This window comes from Zingiber officinale, chromosome 7B (genome assembly GCF_018446385.1).
Source record: "Zingiber officinale cultivar Zhangliang chromosome 7B, Zo_v1.1, whole genome shotgun sequence".
Lineage (NCBI taxonomy): Eukaryota > Viridiplantae > Streptophyta > Magnoliopsida > Zingiberales > Zingiberaceae > Zingiber > Zingiber officinale.
In genome coordinates, this window is record NC_055999.1 from 116553176 (window position 1) to 116577777 (window position 24602).

Below are 24602 nucleotides of genomic sequence, written 5' to 3' on the forward strand. Positions count from 1 at the left end.
CACGAAATAACCTTGACGGGTCCGCTCGCCATTCGGGTGGCCCTCATGACGCCCAAGCAGCTCGGCGATAATCATATGCAGCAAGCCACTCAGGTAGGTTCGTTTTTCTTCCTGTGTCATGCTACTGTTCAGTTCCTGATTTTGTTATTTCTCTTACAGCATTGGGCGGAGCAAATCGCCACTAGCCATCGGCTGGCCGAGCTGGAGGACCTCATGGAAAAACTCCAAGTCTCGGGGGGTCCATCGGCCGAGCGGGAGAGACAAGCCCGTGAGGCCGAACAGAAGAAGGCTGCCGACCTGGCTACAGAGGTGGCTCGACTTGAAGGCTTGGTGAAGAAGCGCGACGAAGACGTGAAGCGTGCCAGTAGCCGGAAGAAGCGGGCAATCGCTGACATGGACAAGATGAAAGTCGAAGTCCGAGCCCTAGATCAGCAATCTAAGGAGCTGGCAGCCCAACTAATTGCCGAACGGGATGGGCGTTCCGCTGAACGCACTAAAGCGGAGGTGGACCAGAAAGTTCTCCAAGACTCGCTAATTGCCTCCCGGGCGGCGCTCAGAAAATATAAGGAGGGAGAGCCAAGTCGCCTAGCAGCAGCGCGCCAGGAATACCTCCGCTCGGAGAGGTTCGGCGCAAAATTTGGTGGCAACGTCTCCTCAACTTTCGCCGAGGCGGTCAAGGTCACCATGGCGTACCTGAAGAAGGGAAGGCACCTTCCTGCTGACCTGAGCATTCCCTCTTCCGATCTGGCGGCTATGATTGACGATATCCCGGACGCCTTTTTTAATTTTGAGGACCCGAAGTGAGGCGAGTTCTTCCAAGTACTTTCTGTATTTCATCCGCTCTGCGGATGTAAAATTTTTGTACGCGCCGTTCAGCATACTTTCCTTTAATGTAATTATGTCTTTGCTTGCGTCTTCCTGATCATTATCCATCATATTCTTTTGTTTGCTTAACGTTTATGCTTAGAGTTAGTCATGCTCCAAGTGTTCTCCGTCACACGGCCGATCAGCTTAACTCATTAAACAAAGTCCGAGCGAGCCTAAATGTTTTAATACTTTGTGATTTCCGTGGTTTCTTATTCTCTGATACTCGTTCGCCCGCCCGGGGTATTTATAGTCGCCGGACCGACTCTCGATTTTTAACGACGGAGCTCGTCGGTCTTCTGCTCGGGGATTTATAGACGCCGGCTCGTATCTCGATCTTTAACGTCAGAGCTCGACGGTCTTCCGCTCGGATATTTATAGCCGGTCGGCGCGGCTCTTGATCTTTAACGACGGAGCTCGTCGGCGCGGATATTTATAGCCGGTCGGCGCGGCTCTCGATCTTTAACGACGGAGCTCGTCGGCGCGGATATTTATAGCCGGTCGGCGCGGCTCTCGATCTTTAACGACGGAGCTCGTCGGCGCGGATATTTATAGCCGGTCGGCGCGGCTCTCGATCTTTAACGACGGAACTCGTCGGTCTTCCGCTCGGACGTTTATAGACGCCGGACCGTCTCCCGGTTTCCCGGCCGGAGGGTTTATAGACGCCGGACCGTCTCCCGGTTTCCCGGCCGAAGGGTTTATAGACGCCGGACCGTCTCCTTTAACTAAGCTTGCATATATAAACCTCCCGGCTGAGCGGCTCGGGGCCTTCGGATGACCAGACGTTCGGCTATGAACACAGAATGCCTTGGGAATAATTTGTTTCCTGCGACAAAAGGAGTACAGCTATTTTGAATTTACACAAAGTAGAGCAACAGCGCACCTCTCACCCAGCTCTATATGGCTGAAGGTGATTTGCACTCCAGGGCCGGTCCAGCATCCGTTTGAAGTGTTGGCCAAAAATACCCGGCTAGCAAAATCTTCCTGGTTAATGACCGTCCTCCTGGATGTCCACCGCACGAACCTTGGTGCACTTCTCGAAGGATGTACTCGGCATCTTCCCAGCTGATGCATTTTAGGAGCGGACGGGAGAAGGCCTTCTTGTAGAGTTGATCTCCTACGAGGGTGAATCGACTAGCCCTTCTTTTCAGTAAATAAGCTTCTTCCCGGTCGGATGGGGTAGCTCTCGAGCGCAAAAACTCCACAATAGTTGTCCTCCAGTCGCTCGGGTAGGTGATGCCCTCCATCCGATCGACATGTGCTACTAAAGATACTTGCTCGATCGGCTTCTGAGAGCCGACCGGGGATAACGCGCTTGCCAGCTTGGCCAATTCATCCGCGACTTGATTCTCCGCCCGGGGGATCTTCTGAATAATCACCTCCCTAAAGTTGAGCTTAAGTTTTTCAATAGCCTCCACGTAGAGCTTGAGCCTTGTACTATTTATCTAGAAAATCCCTGAGATTTGCTGAGCAGCCAACTGGGAATCTGACCTGTAATCCAGCAATAAGGGCTTCATATTCTGCTTCATTGTTGGTCGCTCGGTAATCTAGCCGGACGGAGAGCTGCATCCGCTCTCCTTGTGGGGACAGCAAAACTATGCCAATTCCTCTCCCGTGTCTAGTGGATGATCCATCCACGAACACTTTCCACACAGCTTCGGGTTCCGGGTCCTGCACCTCTGTCACGAAATCGGCTAGGGCTTGTGCTTTGATAGCCGAACGGGATTGATATTGGATATCAAATTCGCTTAACTCGGTTGTCCATTTGATGAGCCGTCCGGAAGCTTCTGGATTTAAAAGCACTCGTCCCAACGGGCTATTGGTCTTGACGATAATCGTGTGCGCCAGAAAATAAGGACGAAGCCTCCGAGCGGCAAGGATCAAAGCAAAGGCCAACTTCTCGAGTCCGGTGTAGCGGGTTTCAACATCTTTCAAGATATGACTAAGGAAATATACAGGTTGCTCCTGACCTCCCGACCGGACTAACGCCGATCCCACAGCATGCTCGGTTGAGGATAAATAAATGTGCAACGGTTCGCCGACAGTTGGCACAGGTAGGGAATTTAAGTACGTCTTCAGTTCTTCAAAGGACCGATCGCAGTCTTCATTCCATTGGAACTTTGTAGCTTTGTGAAGGATTTTGAAGAACGGAAGGCTCCGGTCGGCAGTCTTGGAGATGAAGCGTGATAGCGCTGTAATCCGACCGGTCAGCCTCTGTACTTCCCTCATGTTTCTGGGCGGTGGCATGTCCTGAAGAGCCTTCACCTTGCTAGGATTAGCTTCAATACCCCGTTCGGTCACAATATAGCCCAAGAAACGTCCTCCTTTGGCGCCGAATAGACACTTATGAGGATTTAGCTTGACCCCATATTTTCTGAGTGTACGGAAGGTTTCTTCCATATCTTTGCATAAAGTGGCTGCTCGGAAGGATTTGATGAGGATGTCATCCACATAGACCTCCAGGTTGTGTCCGATTTGCTCGCGGAAGACCCTATTCATCAATCTTTGATATGTTGCTCCGGCATTCTTCAGCCCGAACGGCATCACTGTATAGCAATACGTCCCGTCCGGTGTAACAAAGCTAACTTTTTCCTGATCCTCCGGGGCGAGCGGCACTTGATGATAGCCTTGGTAGGCGTCCAGCATACATATAAGCTCGCATCTGACTGTAGAATCTACGAGCTGGTCGATTCGGGGCAGAGGGTAGAAATCCTTCGGGCAAGCTTTGTTCAGATCTCTGAAGTCGATGCACACCCTCCATTTGTTGCCCGGCTTGGAGACGAGCACCATATTGGCTAACCAGCTTGGGAATTGAACCTCCCGTATATGTCCGGCCTCTAAGAGCCTTTCTACTTCCGCTCGAATGATAATATTCTGCTCGGCGCTGAAATCTCTTCTCCTTTGTTTTACTGGCCGAGCGTCCGGCCAGACGTGAAGCTTATATTGGGCTATGCTGGGGGAGACACCAGGCAGCTCATGCGTCGACCAGGCGAAGACGTCATGATTCATCCGGAGGCATTTGACCACTTCTTCTTTCTGTTCGTCCTCCAGGTCGGCGGCAATAAAGGTTGTAGCCTCCGATCGGCTTGGATGGATCTGAACCTCCTCCTTTTCATCATAAATTAAAGCAGGAGGTTTCTCGGTTATGGCGTGTACCTCGATCCGTGGAGCCTTCCGCGCGACGCTTGATTCGGCTCGGACCATTTCCACATAGCATTTCCGAGCGGCTAACTGATCTCCTCGTACTTCACCGATTTTGTCCTCGACCGGGAATTTGATCTTCTGATAGAACGTGGACACAACAGCTCGGAATTCGCTTAACGCCGGTCGCCCCAGTATCACGTTGTAGGATGAAGGGGAGTCGGTTCTTCCCCTAAAGAGATAGTCAATCTTACCTGTCCGACCGGAAGAACCTCATTGCCCGTAAACCCGTAGAGGGGGGTTGTCATGGGCAGCAGCTCGGCTTGATCGATTTGTAGTTGATCAAAGGCTTTTCTGAAGATGATGTTGACCGAGCTGCCAGTGTCAATGAAGATACGGTGGATGGTGTAGTTGGCTATCACCGCTTTGATGATAAGGGCATCATCATGCGGCACTTCAACTCCCTCAAGATCCTTGGGTCCGAAACTGATCTCGGGTCTCATGGATTCTGAGCTGCCGGGCGCTGGCCTTCCTCGCCCTGTGTGAATCTCCTCCGGTTGGCCCACCCGCAATAATATTGATTTCTCCCCGGGAGGTGTTGTTTCTGTTCTCCTCTTCCCGAGCGGACTGCCTAGGTCGCTCATTGGACCTTCGAGAGCGATTTTCATGCCTTGGAGGGAAACGCTGCTCGGGAGATCGTCTATATGCTCGCCGCCCGGAATCTTAATGACGCTGCCGGCGATCGAGTGAAGGCGATCGACGGGGGCCACCCCGTCTTACGGGATGGGTAATTGAAGGCAGGCCCCGACAGTCGCGGGTGTTGTGGGAGTCAGTGTTATGGAAAGAGCAAAACATTGGGGTCCATACCCTCTTTTTCTTCATTTTTGGCCGCTCGGCCGCTACCTCTTGGACCACCGGGGACTTCGCATGATGTGCCCGGGATGCCTCAACTCTCGGTCCTCTTGGTGGCTGATGGGCAGCGGGCTGCTTCCGTTCGGCTTGGGCCGGACGTTCGGTCTGAGTTCCCTTCCGTCGGGCAGCCTCCGCCTCTTCCACATTTATATACTCATTCGCCCGGTGTAGCATGTGGTCGTAGTCTCTGGGCGGTTTACGAATGAGCGCGCGGAAGAAGTCCCCTTCCACGAGGCCTTGCGTGAATGCGTTCACCATTGTCTCCGATGTGGCTGTGGGAATGTCCATCGCTACCTGATTAAATCGCTGTATATACGCCCGGAGGGATTCTCTTGGTTCCTGTTTGATGGTAAACAGGCTGACGCTTGTCCTTTGATAATGTCGACTGCTCGCAAAGTGATGAAGAAACGCCGTTCGGAACTCCTGGAAACTAGTGATAGATCCGTCCGGCAGTCTCCGAAACCACCTATGTGCGGATTCCGACAGAGTGGTGAGAAATACCCGGCACTTTACGCCATCGGAGTACTGATGCAAGGTGGCGATGCTGTCGAACTTCCCCAAATGATCGTCGGGGTCGGTCGTCCCATTGTAAGCTCCGATCGGCTGTGGTGTATAGTATTTTGGTAATGGATCCCGATGTATGGCTTCAGAGAATTGTCGGTGAACCTGCTCGGGTGGTACGTCCGCTCGGGGAGCTTTGCCCTTCCTATGATCTCGAATGGGAGGCTCATCGGATGAAGATCCTTGCTCCCCGTGGGCGGGCGCGATTTCTGGGGGAGTACGGAAGAGAGCCCGAGGGAACCCTCCTGTTGAAACATACTCCGGGCGGTCTGCCTGCGCCTGCTGAAGCCGAGGTTGTTTGCTGTTGCGCTCGCTCAGCTTGTGCTTTCTCCTTTTGCTGCGCCACTATCTTGGCTGCCCTCGCCTCGACTATAACGTCCAACTCTTCTTGTGAGAGTGCCACGGTATGTAGTTTTCCAACCTCGTCCATTGCTTCTGCTCGGATGCAGGTGCGTTCCCACAGACGGCGTCAAATTGATCCTGTCCGAATCAGAAGTCAAAGGACGCTGGGGACGTGGCGCTCCCTGCTGGATCCTCAAGTGCTCCGGCGAACCTGCAACAAAACCGAGCCAGGAGGGGTGTCCCGGCGACGGCCCTCCGACGCTCAAGTCAGGCGAGGAATAACAAAGAGGTGGCTTCCGAGATTCCAAAACCAGCGTACCTCCAGTGAAGAAATGGAGGCCTTATATAGACCTCTCGAAGGAGCCTGGGCGCGCCAATCAAAGCAATCACCTGCTTTCGACCACCAGGTATGAGTTTGTCAGAAGGACATCCATAAGGCCATACCGCTACTGTATCAACCTCTCCATGATGTGACAGCGAGATCCTCCATCATGCAATCTTGTGTACGGCATAATCATCAGACATGCCTTTGCTGACATCCCCTATCCCGAGCCGAACGAATAGGTCGCTCGGCTAATCTTTGTATCCTCGCCCTTATGCTGGCCGAGCGGACCACCCGCTCGGCCATTCAGTCTTCCCGCCTTGGCGTCGGAAACCCAAGCTCATGGCTGGGTTATCTCTGGCTCCGCTCGGACCTGCTCAACTACTCGGCGCGACCATTACCCGCTTAGTCAGCCCTCCATCTGTCCTCAGGCTGGGACCCTTCAGGAAGTGGGTCCCCCATTCTTACCGCCGGATCAAGGTGTTTGGTGGTTTCTCATCTTGGAAGATCGTTGCCCACACAACGTCCGAGGTTAGAAGAGGAATACGGTAGAAGATCAAGAGGGTTTTCTAAAAGGTATAACTAGTAATTCTTTTTTCCGTATCATACTAGTTATTTTTGGAAATAATACCAAATACAAGAGGCTTACGATTCTAGTATTTCGAATATGTTTTTCGATGTTGTGTTCTTTTGTTTTATTTTTCCTTGTGATTTGATTGTTCCTTTCGGTTAACCTAAAGTTATTTTAGGAAATTAAATATTAGCTTTCTATAAAAGGTTTTGTCTAGTCGGTGGTGGTTGCTCTCATATCCAAGAAGGTCATGTGTCTCGTCACGTCAGTACTGGGAACCAATTATGGAAATTAATATTTAATGGAATTAATAACTTAAGGTGACTTGGGTCGAACGTGTTAAGTTCCGCAGGAGATCCAAGTCAAAACCTAAAAGAACAAATAGATTAAGTTTTGGATCAAACGTGTTAAGTTCCGCAGGCGATCCAAAATTTAATTTAAAAGAACACATGGTAGCTAGGAAAAGGTTCAGACCTTTGTACAAAATTTTTGTACAGTGGAACCTATAGGTTTTCCGAGTAGCAACCAACAAAAGGCTATTGTGGTTGCTGCTGCACTTTTGATGGTAAATCAACTATAGTGGTAGCTCAGGAGGAAGATCCTCTGACACTTAACAAAATCTAATAACAATTGTTGGGCATTCGCCTCAACACTAGCAAAGACTCTTCACACACGAAGATACACCTAGTGTTGAGAATCAAATAACGTCTAGGTCTTTTGAGTAGGACAAGCCCCAAGCTTGCAACAATTCCACAAGAATGACCGGATGAGTTGCAGCCTCAATGATACCCTCTTTGATCTTCGCCACTGTCATTTCTTTGGTAGCAGCATAATAATCTCTCACCACTTGAAACTTGTTTTTGGTCATGTTGAGGGTTTCCGAGTAGGTCGAGAAAGCCCATAACAGGGATAATCCAGCTGATGCATGGCGGAGAGCATAGACGAGGTGACGATTTTAGTGATCTCATTGGTGGAGTCAATCTCAATCATGGTTTGGATGATTGAGGAGAGAGTTCGCTTCGTCGTATCGCAAGCTATTCTGAGCCACCGAAGAGCTCTAGGGTTGCCGTTAATGTCCCTATTGTGTTTCCTCTTGACTTCCTATACAAAGTGGTTCACCATCGTATTGCCAAAGCCCTCACTGTTGAGATGTGTGTCGCTTGCGGTCGCCTTCATCTCGAAGATGCCCTCTTCAATGGTGAGAAGAGAAACATTGAAGGTCCTGCCTTTGAGATCAACATGTTTTTCTCGTAAGAGTTGCTTCCCTTCTTGTCAAGGTCGAAGGCTATGGCTGCTACCGTGGGCTCGTTGATGATTCAGTGTCCTTGGTGATATGTCGTTGCGAGTCATTGAAGTAGGCAAGGACCTTGACCACGACGCTCTTCACAGTAAAAAAATATGATAATTATAATATTTTGTATAGAGAAATTGTAATTTGTGAAGTTTTAAGATTATGAGTTAAGAAGCCTCATTTTTATTTATTTTTATAAATGTTAAATATTTGTTTTGCCACCGATATTTAGATGTAATAATTATGATTACCATATTTGTGTTGAGGTTAGATTTGTGAGCTTACCATAATTGTGACATTTAATAGCAAAATAGAAATTAAAACTTCCATTGCCGGGATTTGAACCCGCGTTGCCTGGGTGAAAGCCAGATATCCTAACTGGACTAGACGACAATGGAACTGTTGTGAGGTTTCGTCACAAGTTTTATTTAAATGAATTGCATAACTGTTTATTGATATTTATTAAAATCAATGCCTTTTCAACAAAAATAATCCAAAACAATTATTTCTTTGAGTAACATAATGTGAGTTGTGTTATATATTTTTGAAGGGTATAAAAGGATGATTCTCAATTCGTTCATTTTTTTAAAAGTATATATTTTATTCCTCGAAAATTTTCGCTTTTTTTTTAAAAAAAAATTGGTTCTAAACTAGTCTAATGCTCAAATAAATTCTAAGCTTTAAAATTATACTATGTTTATCGATTTAAGTTTGAGTTCTAAAAGTTCATATAATGATTTTACTCACAAGTGCCACACAAGTTTAAACTCGCCCAATTTAATTTTATTTATAAAATTAAAAAACTCCTCAACATTAGCCAAACAATTAAATAAACTCCAAACTCTAATAATAAAAAAAATGAAATTAACTCTAAAATACTAACGAAAGTTATTCATGGCTATTGGTATTGAGTGTACAACATGTAACTCAAAATTTTGATATATGACTACGGTCAAAGTTAAATTAGTTGTGATTTAATTAGTTATGTCAAGTTTGCAGGTACAATGCTTGACAAGTGTTAAAAGTCCTAGTTGTGAACTAAGTAGTGATCAAGTCCTAGTGGATCTAGACATCTAAGTTTAGGTTGAGAATCAAGCATGAGCAAATCTTGGTTGGAAACCAAGCAAACAAATTCGTAGCTAGAGACTAGGTGAATCAAGTCCAAGTGATTAAGGCTTAGCAGATAAAATTCCTAACTAGAGGCTAGGTGAATCAAGTCCAAGTGATTAAGGCTTGACAGAAAAATTCATAACTAGAGACTAGGTGAAGCAAGTCTAAGTGATTAAGACTTAACAAACAAATTCCCAGCTGGGTGCTAGATGACTCAAGTCCAACTGTGTGGAATTAGTTGAAGGTTAATTGTTTGGCAAAAGTCCAAGTGTGTGGAATCAGTTAAAGACTGATTTCTTAGCACAAATCCAAGTATGTAGAATTGGATGGAGGTTAATTGCTTAGCAAAACCGAACTAGACGGGTTAGTCTACTTAAGTAACTACAAGTAACTTTACATTCTATATTATATTTATTAAGTGTAACCACTGTAGGAAAGCATGCTCCACAGTTTCAGACAACCGGATGGTGTCCAAGGGTGATTGACTGATGTTAACTCTCAACAAAGATATTTCAGAGGATTCAGACAATCGTATAGGGTACAAGAGACCGGAGTATACAGGTGACTAGAGTGGTTTTCAGGCAATTGGGAAGATAAAGTTATCGACAACCCGATCAAGTTGGGTCAAGATGAGATTTGACCCCTCTATAGGTGACCAAGAACGGTCTAGTCGACCGAGAAGCTAAAGTTAATGTTAGCTATAAGCTTGCCGCCGACCCTAGGTAAGGAAGAGAAAACCAAAAACAAAAATCAAACCGGATGGGTGGATGCGAGGCTTTATATAGAGGATATAATAAAGACCTAGAGGAGGAATTGGTTTAGGCCTCCTGATGGGCTTGGGCTTCCTGTGTTCAGCTCGAACACCCAACCCAAGTCCATCAATAATAACTCATACCACTAAAGGGTTATTATTGAACTACCGCACCAATCCCATATTACAATATGAGCTCCTACTTATCATGAGTGTGTTAATCTCCCCGTGTTTAAGATATTGTATACCCGTTAATTAATTAAGTTACTGACAACCCAATTAATTAACATCTGATTCCAAGAGTAGTACCACTCAACTTTATTATCATGCCGGACTAAGTCCACCTGAAGGGTTTACATGATAATCCTTATGAGCTCCTCAAGGGGGCATCATCAACCTAAATAATTAGGACACAGATTCCTTCTATAATCAACAACACACCATATAAACAGTATCGTTTCCCAACTCATCGTGCCTATTGATTTAACGAATAAATCTCATCCATTGATAAGTTAAAGAAATAAATACTAAGTATACGTGCATGTTATTTTATAGGGATTAAGAGGACGCACATCTATAATAGCAAAGGTTCTATTTTTTTATGTAGCCAGTACAAATCGAACAACCTCAAACGGTCCTTCTCAATACACATATAGTGTACTAGTATAATTTTATAGTTAAGATAGACTAATACCAAATTACACTACAACCGTTCTAATAGTTTGTCTCAATCCATCTTGGTTGTGATCTACTATTTATAATTTATAAAGAACTGATAACATGATCTTCTGTGTGACACCACACACCATGTTATCTACAATATAAATTAAATGGACAACTACATATATATAAATATAAAATGTAAACATTTGACCAAAGTGATTCTCATTTCAAAATATTTCAAAATAGATGTTTATACAAAAGCTAGGCTTATAGTATACATCCCAACACCTATATCAGTCGCCCTGGGTTGAAAAGAATTCATCTTTGAGTTTAAATTCATGTCATCAGAATCCACAAAATAAGACTTAAGTACTTCACATTAAAGGCTATTGCGGATGTTGTTGCACTTTTGATGGTAAATCAACTATAGTGGTAGCTCAAGAGGAAGATCCTCTGACACTTAAAAAAATCTGCTAACAGTCGTTGGACATTCGCCTCAATGCTAGCAAAGACTTTTCACACACGAAGATACACCTAGTGTTGAGAATCAAATAACATCTAGGTCTTTTGAGTAGGACAAGCCCCAAGCTTGCAACAATTCCACAAGACATGACTGGATGAGTTGCAGCCTCAATGATTATTGGTTGCTACTCGGAATATCGTACCGGTTCCCCTATACAAAAAATTTGTACAAGTCCTGAACCTTTCCTAACAACCTATTGTGTTATTTAGAAATTAAATTTGGAATTACAAACAGAATTTAACATTATTGATTCCAAATTAAATTTATCTGTTCTTAGAAGTTTAGACATGGATCGCAAACGATGCTTAACATTATTAATCCAAATCCACCTATGTTGCAAATTTGATTAAATATTTATTCCAGAGATCGACTTCCAAGTTAAACATGGCGAGACACTAGGTCTTCTTGGTTATAGGAGCATCCACCACTTCCTAGACAAAGCCTTTCAACGAAATTCAATATTTAATCTCCTTATAGTAACCCTAGGTTTAACCAATAAGAACAATCGAATCACAAGATCGAAAAAACAAAAGAAACATAAATTCGAATCATAAATCTGAAACCTAGAAACGTTAGCCTCTTGTGTTAAGAAACACAACCTCCAAGGTTTAACCAATAAGAACAATCCGAAACCACTTTTGGCCATCAACCAAACTCCAAGGGATGCTAAGAAACAAAGTCTCCTATCTCTCCTTCTTTCTCTAACAAGATCCAGCCACCACCAAACTCCTTGAGATGAAGATGCCGCCGGCCACACAAGGAAGAAGAATAGGAGAAAAGGAGGAAGAAAGGGTCGGCCACCACCAAGGAAGAGAAAGAGAGGAATACTAGATGATATGTTGTTGTGAGGTGAGGCACCTCTACCCTCTCTTTTATATTGCTTGGTCTTGGCAAATAAGGTAAGTTTTAATAAAAACTTCCTTATTTTCCTTGCCATTGAAAGGAAAATTTAATTGATAAAAAAATTCCTTTTCTTCTATTAATGGTCAGCCACCTCAAATCCTCCAAACAAGGAAAGTTTTAAACGCAAAATTAAAACTTCCTAATTTGTTTTCGGAAATTTTTAAAATAAAAATTTCTCTTTTAAAAAATTCCCTTCATGGTTGATTATAAAAGAAAACTTTTATAAATTAAAATCTCTCTATTAAAACATATGGATGATTACAATAAGAAAATTTTTCTCCAAAATTAAAATCTTTCTTTCAATCTACAAATAAGGAAAGATATCAAACCTTTCTCTTAATCTTTTGTAGAAACTATAAAAGGAAAGATTTAATTTTAAAACTCTCTTTTAAATCATGGCTTCCACATAAGGAAATATTTTAAAAAATAAAATCCTTTTAATTTTATTGTGGTCGACCACCAACTTGGGCTCCAAGTTAGGGTCGGCCACCTACTTGATCCATCCAAGGTTTATCTTGGCCGGCCCTTGCTTGGGCTCCAACCTTGGCTTAGTCGGTCGCCTTTGGATGGGTAAGAATGTGGGTTTAGGTGGGTATAAAACTTTATAAATAAGATGTTACGACAGGGACTGAGAGGAGGAATTGGTTTTGGTCTCCTGATGAGCTTGAGCTTCCCGTGTTCGCCCCGAACACCCAACTCGAGTTTATCAATAATAACTCATACCACTAAAGAGTTATTATTGAACTACCGCACCAATCCCATATTACTATACGGGCTCCTTCTTATCATGAGTGTGTTAATCTCTCTGTGTTTAAGATATCGAATGTCCACTAATTAAATGAGTTACTGACAACTCACTTAATTAATATCTAACTCCAAGAGTAGTACCACTCAACCTTATTGTCATGTCGGACTAAGTCCACCTACAGGGTTTACATGACAATCCTTATGAGCTCCTCTTGAGAACATTATCAACCTAGATTACTAGGACACAGTTTCATTCTATAATCAACAACACACCATATAAATAATATCATTTCCTAACTTATCGGGCCTATTGATTTATCGAACTAAATCACACCCTTTGATAAATTAAAGAAATGAATATTGAGTATATGTGCTTGTTATTATATCATGATTAAGAGCACACACTTCCATAATAACAAAGGTCTTGTTCTTTTATGCAGTCAGTATAAAAAGAACTTACCTTAAATGGTCTTGCTCAATACACTCAGAGTGTACTAGTGTAATTTTATAGTCAAGATAAACTAATATCAAATTACACTACGACTATTCCAATGGTTTGTTCCTATCCATCTTAGTCGTGAGCTACTGTTTATAATTTATAAGGAACTGATAACATGATCTTCTGTGTGTGACACCACACGCCATGTTATCTACAATATAAATTAATTGAACAACTACACTTAGCATATAAATATAGACATTTGACCAATGTGATTCTTTATTTCAAAATAAATATTTATACAAAAAGCTAGGCTTTTTGTATACATTCCAATAATGATACCCTCTTTGATCTTCGCCACTGCCATTTCTTTGGTAGCAGCATAATGATCTCTTGCCACTTGAAACTTTATTTTTGGTCATGTTGAGGGTTTCCGAGTAGGTCGAGAAAGCCCATGACAGGGACGATTTTAGTGATTGCATGGCGGAGAGCATGGACGAGGTGACGATTTTAGTGATCTCATTGGTGGAGTCGATCTCAATCATGGTTTGGGTGATTGAGGAGAGAGTTCGCTTCATCCTCTCGCAAGCTCTTCTGAGCCACCGAAGAGCTCTAGGGTTGCCATTAATGTCCCTCTTGTGTTTCCTCTTGACTTCCTATACAAAGTGGTTCACCATCCTATTGCCAAAGTCCTCACTGCTGAGATACGTATCGCTAACGGTCGCCTTCACCTCGAAGATGCCCTCTTCAATAATGGTGAGAAGAGAAACATTGAAGGTCCTGCCTCCGAGATCAAAGATCAACATGTTCTTCTCGCAAGAGTTGCTCCCCTTCTTGTCAAGGTCGAAGGCTATGGCTGCTACCGTGGGCTTGTTGATGATTCAGTGTCCTTGGTGGTATGTCGTTGCGAGTCGTTGAAGTAGGCAGGGACCGTGACCACGGCGTTCTTCACAGTAAACAATATGATAATTATAATATTTTGTATAGAGAAATTGTAATTTGTGAAGTTTTAAGATTATCATGAGTTAAGAAGCCTCAATTTTATTTATTTTTATATATGTTAAATATCTGTTTTGCCACCGATATTTAGATGTAATAAATGTGACTACCATATTTGTCTTGAGGTTAGATTTGTGAGTAAATGACTTATGCAATTACAGAAAATTGAAATGATAAGTGTTCCGGTTTGAAATAGGGATGAGTCAACTCCATAGAACTTTCTTTTGTTGACTTGGGCCGCATGTCATTGGATTTGTCTTCTTCAATCGGTCAACTCTTAGCGGATCAGGCACGTATTGCCGAATGAAAAGGAGATGAACAAAATTTGGTGAACCAATTCCTTCTTTGCCTCGTTGGACATTTTGCTTCCTTGCTAAAACAGACCAACTAGAGGTTAGTAGGGAGATCAAGGCGCACCTTGGCACGACCAGCGACCCAACGCTCAAGTTGGATTTGGAAAAGAAGCTGAGAACAAGAATGGAGAATAGTAGTAGTTTAGAAATCAATTGTGCATTCCGACCCTATTGTAAGTGATTACCTTATATATCAAAGAAGACGAAGAAATATTTCCTTTGTACCAAAGACATCTCTTTCTTTATGCAACTTTTTATTTCATACAGTTGTGTAATTCTAACATTTATAACTGTTGTAACTAATCACTGATGCCTCCTTTCCGCATTCATAATCGACACCTCCTTTTCTATATATGTAATTGTCATTACAATGTGAACTCTTAATGTCTGCTCTATAATAGACGTATGTTCTCATGCCTTCTAATTTTTCCATTGTTCCTATATTCAAAATAACATAGATATAGTATTTAGGAGCGTCACCCACTTGGACTCGTGCATGCTACAATACTCGAGATCGTCACCCACTCAAGAATGTTATGGTACTCAGGATCATCACCCACTCAGACTCGAGAATACTACGATGCTCGGGATTGTCACACACTTGAACTTAGGAACTCGAAAGTGTTGAGCACTCGAGCTCAGCCACTCAAGAATATTACGGTGCTCGAGATTATCATTCACTAGAACTTGGAAGCACCACCCACTTGAACTTGAGCACTCAGGAGCGTCACCCACTCTGACTCGAGCATTCGAAAATGCTATGGTGCTCAAGATCATCACCCACTCAGACTTTAGAACTCAAGAGTACCACCCATTCGAGCTTAATACCACCAAGATGATTGGAAATCATATTGATGGAGTAAATTTGGTCTACAAAGAGTCCATACCGAATCAAGGAGATATTACCTAGAGCTTATGTTATAAAGTCAAGAATCATACCATGTAAGAGACCATCAGTAAGATTATATTTAAATTCATTATTTGTTGTTTTATATATTTTAGTTTTAGTTACATTTGTTTAGATTTTTTTTTTAAAAAAACATTTTAAAAGTGGTGGTCATAATGTGAAACAGTGGTTGATAGAAAATATTTATTTTTTAAGAAAAATATTTTTTGTTTACTTAAACAGTTTGAGTAAAAACTGGTATTATGGAATGGAAAAAAAATAATATCGATTTATTTCACCTTAAGCAAAATTTATTTAAATGCAAACAGAAAAGAGAAAAAAAAATTAATAGCAAAAGAGAAAATAAAAACTTCCATTGCCGGGATTTGAAGCCGTACTTAAACAGTTTGAGTAAAAACTGGTATTATGGAATGGAAAATAAATAATATCGATTTATTTCACCTTAAAACAAAATTTATTTAAATGCAAACAGAAAAGATAAAAAAAAAATTAATAGCAAAAGAGATAATAAAAACTTCCATTGCCGGGATTTGAACCCGGGTCGCCTGGGTGAAAGCCAGATATCCTAACCGGACTAGACGACAATGGAACTGTTGTGATGTTTCGTCACAAATTTTATTTAAATGAACTTTATAACTGTTTGTTGATTTTAATTAAAATCAATGCCTTTTCAAAAAAAAAAAAATTCCAAAACAATTATTTCTTTGGGTATCAAAATGTGAGGTGTTATATATTTTTGAAGGTTATAAAAGGATGATTCTCAATTCGTTCATTTTTTAAAAGTATATATTTTATTCCTTGGAAATTTTTGCTTTTTTTTAAAAAAATATTGATTCTAAACTAGTCTAATTCTCAAATAAATTCTAACCTTTAAAATTATACTATGTTTATCGATTTAAGTTTGAGTTCTAAAAGTTCATATAATAATTTTACTCACAAGTGTCACACAAGTCTAAACTCACCCAATTTAATTTTATTTATAAAATTAAAAAAGTCTAATCAACATTAACCAAACAATTATTTAAATAAACTCCAAACTCTAATAATGCAAAAAAAAAATGAAATTAACTTTAAAATAATAACAAAAGTTATTCATGGCTATTGGTATTGGGTGCATAACATGTAACTCAAGATTTTGATAAGTGAATCAAGTCCAAGTAACTAAGGCTTAACAGAAAAAATTCATAACTAGACAATAGGTGAATCGAATCCAAGTGATTAAGACTTGAGATAAATTCCTAACTAGAGACTAAGTGAAGCAAGTCTAAGTGATTAAGACTTGACAAACAAATTCTCAACTGGATGCTAGATGACTCAAGTCCTCTCTGGGTGCTAGATGACTCAAGTCCCATCCTGATCATATAAAAAATTCCTAATTCAAATCCGAACCAAACTTGAAAACTATAAATCCGAATCTAGATCAACCCTTACCAAGTAGATATTATTCTTTCATTTTTTAATAACAAACTTATATAAAAAAAAATCAAAATACATAATAATAATATTTTTATTTTTAAAAAATATTAATAAAATAAATAACTTTAAAAATAAAAAAGACAAATCACCTACTTTCTCTTCAAATTGCCTCCAAACAACTCAATCCGGATCAATCCGGGTCAACCCGACCCAAAAAAAATTCTCAGGCCAAATTTTGGGTCCAACCCGATTTGACTAAACCATAAAACATGACCCTAATTTGATATTTTTCAGATCGCCTCATATCGGATTAGTAAGTCGGGTTCACTTTTGACACTTCTAGTATGACCAAAGCTCAACCTCAAGCCTAGTCACCGTATTTGTGTGACAGGTCCAACACGAACTATCAAGAGAACACTCTCGTTTTTCATAAGTGATTTCATTTCATTTCACAACACTAAATCTAGGTGCGATAATCAGACATCAACTTTGAAAATTGTGGCTTGATCGATCGAGAAATACATTAAATAAGCCAAACTATACAGAACTATATATAATATGATTCTTTGAGGTTTCAGTTAGTTGACCTGCTCACTACTTTTTGGGTGCCTTTTCTCCTCTTCTACTTGCTCGAGCAGTGCCACTAATTCAGCTTCAGTGAGTCCCTCTAGGCGTTTCTGGAAGATATAAAACCCATCACTAATATGAAAATGAAAATTCAGCAAATGCCAACAAGATATCATTTTTTTTACAGAGATTGATTCAAGACTGTAGTCATAATAAATCATAGCCAGATTAAGAAGAAAACCAATGGTGAAGAAACCAAGTTATATGATCAACCTCGTTGAAAAACCTCTAAGAAAGGAGGTTTGTGGGGTTCAGTCGCGATACAACAACCACAACTGAATCTGAGGCCACATTATGTAATTAGGAAGCCAAACCGTAAAAGACATACTGAAGACGAGGGCTGGATTCTCTCATTAGTGTTGTTTGATGTTCTTGGGTATAAGAAGTGAGTTCTAGACTTCTATCCCTCCATTACATGTTTTGCCTCTCTCCTTTGATAATCTTATAAGAGTTGAGCATGAGAGGGAAGAGAGGAGCTAGTCTTTAGATGGATGCAAAATCCTAAACAATCCTATAAGGAATTTGAATGTGATCATAAATACTATTTCCACTGTTGATCTACCATATATCAGTGTGCCTTTGTGTACTTTCTTATGGCTTATCATTTTGTGAGGGTTTCAGGATTACTTTTGGTTCTACATACATTAAGTTTTCAATGGCTTGCTTTTACAAGAAATGAAGATTTTTGCCGCAATGCCTCTAGTAGGCACACCCATCAACACTATACAATCCCAGGCAAGTGGTATCAATCCCAATAAATAGTGTGAGCAGTCGCAATCCCAATATACTCATCACCGAGATCACCCCATGAAATAGGCGTTGCAAACATTCCATAGAATTCAACACCAGCATGTTCCATTTTCCTAGCTTAGAGGCAACTGCCAATCTTATATGTGTTTATTTGCAGATGAGAAATTTGCTTTGAGAATGTTTGAGTCTTATAGGTGTAGAATTCAATTAGTTGTCAGCTCAAGTTCATGAAAGCAGTTTTCCAAATTTTAAATATGAAAACTTACCTCCATGACTTTATTCTCATAATCTCTTAGCTGCTGAGCGTATGTCATATCTTTGTTCGCAACTCTAAACATGTATGTAGAAATCCATCCGACTGTCAGGCCCAAGACAATGACTAACTGAACCACATTGCCTGCTTGCAAAGGATCAACTCCAACTAACTGAAACAAAATGAAGTCATGGAAATCCAATATACATGTTCTGAAACAATAAGTCAAACGAACAATAATTTAAATATTTAAAACTCAGCTACATTCATTTGTTTGGTCAAATCGTCTCTGAGAAGGGGATTTACCAACTACAACAAAATAGTTGCAGAATACAAGTATTCAGGACACAAATAAAATTACCTCTAGTCCAGTTTTCAACCCCACGCCTAATAAGGTGACTCCAACACCAATCAACAAAACATCCTTTCTTGTGTATCCAAAAGGAACCTGTGATATTAGAAATGTTATGCCTCTACATTATGACATTGACTTCTTATGTTGAATAGAAAATATAAATTTAGAAGCTTGCAATATATTTTTTTTTTTGAGAAAGTATAATAGAGCTAATATGATTGCAAATAAATGTTGATGTTCTGGCAGATTCTAATTTATTACAATGCAGCTTTCAGTCAGGGAGTAGTTGTTTAATACTGTAAGATTAGCACAACCAAGAAGTAAGAAGAAGAATATAGCAACAGTTACAAAAGGAATCCTTGTTTTCTGCCAAAATTTAAATGGGATAGTGATCCTCCTATGAGGCAAGAACATGTGAAACAACAAAATAATTAAGTTCAAAATAAAATTCCATCTTTTCTTCTTTTACTGTGGCAAGAAAACATTCATGTATTATTCTTCTTATTTTCTAGATGATCAAGTTAACCCAACAGATCTGAGTTTATGAAATACCAAAAAAAAGTAATAGAAGTACAAAATATTCAAATGAGCAAATTGGCCAAATATACAAAATCAATTATCTTGATCATGAGATCCTAGTGCTTTACTCATTGCTTTATGCCTCATGACTCATGATCATGTGCAGATCAACCCATTAATTCATACACCATCAGGCATTTTACCATTCTTGATCAGTATTTTTACTGGAAGGACGTCTCTGTTTTTTAAATACTACCATTTTCCTAACAAACTGTGAATCATATGCATTCTAGTGCAAACCTTTACTCTATGCTTACAGTTAATTGACTCAAATCAATTGCATGCATGTCAATGCTATTATACCAAACCTAATTAATTCTGCACAAGCTTCAGCTTTCTGCATCTAATGCATGTATCACTTCGCATATGAAACTTTCTAGTGTCCTTACTCAAGGTGAAAGACCTTTATCAAGTATATCATCAGACAACATTTTTGTATCATTCACAAGCATTGTCCTCCACCATCGTCACTAGAAACTTTTTCCTTTCCACACACTTCTCTTCGTTAGAGAACAAATAACTGTTTCGGATTTAATGCCCATTTCCTTCATTTGATCGAAGGGCTTCAAAATATCACTATATTCCCAACTTTGAAGTAACACGGGATCATACTCTCATACGATCAGTTACTGACATTGCAAGTGTGTAAGCTATGGAAGCATAGGAACTATAGATGCAAGAGACGAAGACAGACATAATTATCCTACACCTTTGTAAGTCGTTGTCGCTATTGACAGGAATTACTGTGTTATGATCTCAAGTGTGATGGAGACAAGGGCTTCCAGAATCCAGAATCTTGTGCCCGGTCAGCGAAGGAAGACCACAATGCAAGCTTAGTGAGAAGCATGAGGTAGACCACAATTGCAATAGCACCTCCTTACTTGTAAGGAAGTAATAGGTTGATCAAAATAAGGCTGAATAGATGAATCGGATTTGTGAATTGAAATAGCCAATTTTAAAAGAAGATACATTTAGTCCGAGACCCTATTTTAGATCGCATAAGAAACTACTGACAGACTTATCATGCACTTTTTTGTTTAACCAAAGATCTCTTCTAGATGTTTGTAAAAAGTGACATTTTCTTTGAACAAGTAAACTATTAAGACCAAGTACGATTTGTTTGCATCAAAACTAGAATATCTGTCTTCGATGGTGTAGAGCATACCTTCTCTTTGTCCAAGGATTCTGTTTCATCTATATTGCCTCCTGAGGATGATGAACCACTGTTTCTGGTAACCTTGATCATCATTCTTCTCGTATCTAATCTGAAAGGTGCTCTTCTTAAACAAATGACTTTCTTGGACTTAAATGTGTGATGAAAGCTAACTGCAGCTGTAGGAATACAGTTATGATTAGGCAGTTAACTATCAAATTAAACAGAAGTGTGCCACACTGAGAATAAATTATTATGTTAAGTTCATAGATCAGAAAAAAAAGTTGTTAATATTCTTGTTGGCAAGGATCATCTTGGGAATAAACATACTTGTATTGCCTAGCTATTTCTAACTGAGGATTATTAGACTTCTAGGAAAACAACATATGTCCAGGAACTCAAACCAAAAGGGATTAATTACAATGTCTAAACACTACCAAGATTTATAAATAACTATCTAAAAATAACCAAGGGGTATCAACTCTTCATTTTTTAAGACCAAAATTCACTCTCTCTAAAAAATTGAGAAATTGCTTTTAAAAAACTATGCAAGAGTTCAGTCAAGTGCTTTGGCCATTAAACTTAATGATATAAGAAATTGTGAGTTGTTCTGCATTAGTGTTCAAGAAGCTAATCACAGTCCTTCCTGAAAAACAGGTGATTAGAACAAGATGAGTGAATGAATGATCAAATTTCAGAGTAAGGAACTTCTCCACAAAATCAGCACCCACGATTATGGTCTGCTTTCTCCCTTCAACATGGTTTTTTTTTTTAAGCTCGTATAGTGTTTCATCTATAACAAACAATAGGATATGCAACTGCAAACAAGCAATTGAGAAGAATAATTAGACAGCTACATGAAGTTGCAAACCATGCATGTAATTCGAACTTGACGACTTAACAAATGATCAAATTCAATATAAGGATTTCTCCTCAAAATAAGCACCAACGATCATGGTCTGCACTCCACCTTCAACTTGGCTTTTGTTTTGCATTAGTAAAATTTTTCATCATTAGCAAACAACAGGATATCATGATATCTGCTGAAAACAAGCAATTAAGAGGAAATTTTAAATAGCCGTGTAAACTAAGGAACTCGTCAAAAGGGTTGCAATTTTTTACAAACGAGGCTTCTGTTCTTCTCACCATGCCTACCAATTGCCACACCAAAATCGCCACCAAATTTCTTAAAAATGCATCATCCACATGTGAAAAGAATGCCTATGAATATTTCCATTACCTAGTGTCATGAAAGGAAGCACTTTTAAAACTAGCGGTTTCTATCCGGACCAAAATCAGTACAAAAAGAAACGGCCACAAGCACAAGATTATATACGATTCAATCAATCTTTCCATCACAACTGCAGCAAGCTTACTAGAAGCGAGTTGAAAATACGGAAGATAACAACTCTAAGCCATAAAAATATAATGAAAGAAAAGCGACGAACTTGGAACCCAGCGGCTTCTAGCAATTGAAAGGCGTCCATCGGCAGCAGAATGCAGGAGCGCCGCCGAGGTCGGATTCCCGACCGAGCAGCTCAGATTCACAGCAGCAGACATTTGGGAATCGGAGTTCCTCGAATGATCGATCTCTCCTACTCTATCGCGGTGGATTACCTTGAAGAAGCAGAAGAGAAGCAGAAGAAGAATCCGGGAAGAATTATGCGACTCTTATCGTCTCCTGGTTAATTCGGATCTCACAAAATATCTCTTTCCCTGCGAGTGAGGAATGAGATAGATAATACTCGAACCGGGTCCATCTTCTAATTTCTAAATCGAACCCAAATCAACTTTGTTATGGACCCGGCCGGTGTATGAGTCATGTTGCTCGATACTCTTTCTATGCCTCTGAACCGTTGAATCCTAACTAACTCAACTGTATCGAATAATCAAAATTATGAGTTCCATGTGCATTATTTTAAGTTTCACACACACAATGTGCATAATAATAATACTAGTCAAACCTACCTTAAACCTTAGTTGAATCTGATCACTTAGGAACATCATTTCCTAATAAGTGTCTAAAAAGAAGGTGTTACGTAAATAGGGGTAACACCTTTTAACCTCTAATGTGAAAGAAGAGGAAAAGAAAAGAGATCACGCGGAGCAATGAGACAAAGATGTTCAAGAAAGAGCAAACACGAGGAGGAAGAAGAATAGTTACCATGATTCAACGGTGTGCCTACTCTACAAAAATAACTGAAGCTTTATTAGAAATCTTTCTATACAAGAGAATCACATTCAATGATTCTCATTATATAATATGTTTACAATGATTCTTATAAATAGTGCATAAACCCCAAACCCGATAAAATTGTAACAAATTTCTATTATGAAAAACTGTAACAAAATTATGTTATAAAAAACCATATCAAAATTCTGTTATAAAAAATCATAATAAAATTCTATTACAAAAAATCTTAACAGATTTTTTCTTCTATGATGTTCATCGCATTGACCTTCATCCAAATATGAGTCATCCATCAACAATCTCCATCTTGGTGAATATTCAATCATTCAAAAAATACGAGTATCTGAATAAAACTCCACCTGGATCTTTGGATCTGAACTTCCTTCCTCTATCATCTAGAGATATGAATTAAGCTCAAGAAATGTTTGAATTTCTCTGTAGTCACTCAGTATGTCTACAGTATTGTCCGTAGTGTGAACTTTCTCAAGTTAAATTTCCCTATAAGTAATCAACTCTCTAATCTTGTGAAACCTCATATCAATGTGCTTGATTCTCGTATGATACACATAATTCTTTGCCGAATAGATAACACTCTAACTATTGCATAATAACTTGACTTCACCTTATTGAACACTCAGTTCTCTAACCAATCCTATAAGTCATAAAGTTGCCTTCGTTGTTTTCAGCTGCTGACATGTACTCTGACTCCGTAGTAGATAATGCAACAATAGATTGTATCCAACAGATAGGTCCTCCTGTCATCCTATAGTAGATCTTCTGCCATCTAAATCTCTTGCATAGTCTGCATTTACATATCTAGCAATTGAAGAATCTTTTGGCTGTTTACTGAATATGATGTCATAATTAGTTATATTTCTCAAGTATCTGAAAATCCACTTTACTGCATCCTAATGTGGTTGACTAGAGTTTGAGAAACTTGCTCACCATACTCACTGTTTGTGCCAAATATGGTCTTGTGCAAACCATGACATACATCAGACAACCAACTACACTGGCATAATGAACCTTTGACTTCTCTTAGATCTCGTCATCCGCTTTTGGACACTGTGTACTGGATAACATGAAGTGATGCACCAGGGGTGTGCTCACCGACTTTGTATTCTTAATGTTGAACCTATCCATCACCTTTTCCTCATAGCCACATTGAGACAACCATAATCTGCCTCAACTCTATCCCCGTGAATCTCCATCCCAAGAATATTCTTGGCCTCTCCTAAATCTTTTATGAATTTATTGACCTTTTTCATCTTCTTTGCAACAATGAGTATGTCATCTACATATAATATAAGAAAACCAGTAATTCATCTTCAAGACTCTTCATATATATGCAAGAATCATACTCACATCTCCTATATCCATTTTGAATCATATATGAATCAAAATATTTGTACTATTGTCTAGGAGATTGTTTCAATCCATAAAATGATTTCTTCAACTTGTAAACTAGCCGCTCTTGTCTGGGTTGATTAAATCCCTCATATTATAACATAAAAATATGCTCCTCCGAATTTTCATGAAGAAATGTATTCTGCACATCCATTCGCTTTAGCTATAAATTGTAATATGTCACCAAAGCTAACACTACTGTAATTGAAATATGCCTTACTACTGGAAAAAAAAATTCATAGTTAATCCTCTTTCTCTGTGAATACTCCTTTGTTACCAACCGAGCCTTGAACTTCACTTCTTCTCCCTCTGGCATTGCTTCTTTCTTCTTGAATATCCACTTACACCTCATAGCTTTCGTTCCTCCAGGAAGTTCCACTAGATCACACATTTGGTTCTTATACAACGACTTTATCTCCTCCACCATAGCACTCGTCCACTTGTCCTTCTCAGAGTTGTGTACTGCCTCCTG

General features: G+C 40.2%; 1 protein-coding gene and 1 non-coding gene across 2 annotated transcripts; both read right to left on the reverse strand.

The window, feature by feature from the left end:
* Window positions 1-15914: 15914 nt before the first annotated feature.
* TRNAE-UUC lies at window positions 15915-15988 on the reverse strand. The gene has a single exon. It is a non-coding gene; the product is annotated as a tRNA-Glu (tRNA).
* A 1295-nt stretch (window positions 15989-17283) lies between these two features.
* LOC122007086 lies at window positions 17284-22264 on the reverse strand. The gene is made up of 5 exons (XM_042562857.1): window positions 21981-22264; window positions 20545-20711; window positions 18807-18893; window positions 18459-18617; window positions 17284-17492 (listed from the first exon to the last, which is right to left on the reverse strand). The coding sequence occupies exons 1-5, from the start codon at window positions 22090-22092 to the stop codon at window positions 17394-17396; spliced, it is 624 nt and encodes a 207-aa protein (XP_042418791.1). The 5' UTR covers window positions 22093-22264; the 3' UTR covers window positions 17284-17393.
* Window positions 22265-24602: the final 2338 nt, after the last annotated feature.

Coding starts and splice junctions, on each gene's coding strand:
- LOC122007086 (XM_042562857.1), bottom strand. CDS start 22,092: ATGTCTGCTGCTGTGAATCTGAGCTGCTCGGTCGGGAATCCGACCTCG. Junction 20,712..21,980: donor TAGAAGCCGCTGGGTTCCAA/GTTCGTCGCTTT, acceptor GTATTCCTACAG/CTGCAGTTAGCTTTCATCAC. Junction 17,493..18,458: donor ATGAGAATAAAGTCATGGAG/GTAAGTTTTCAT, acceptor TATATCTTCCAG/AAACGCCTAGAGGGACTCAC.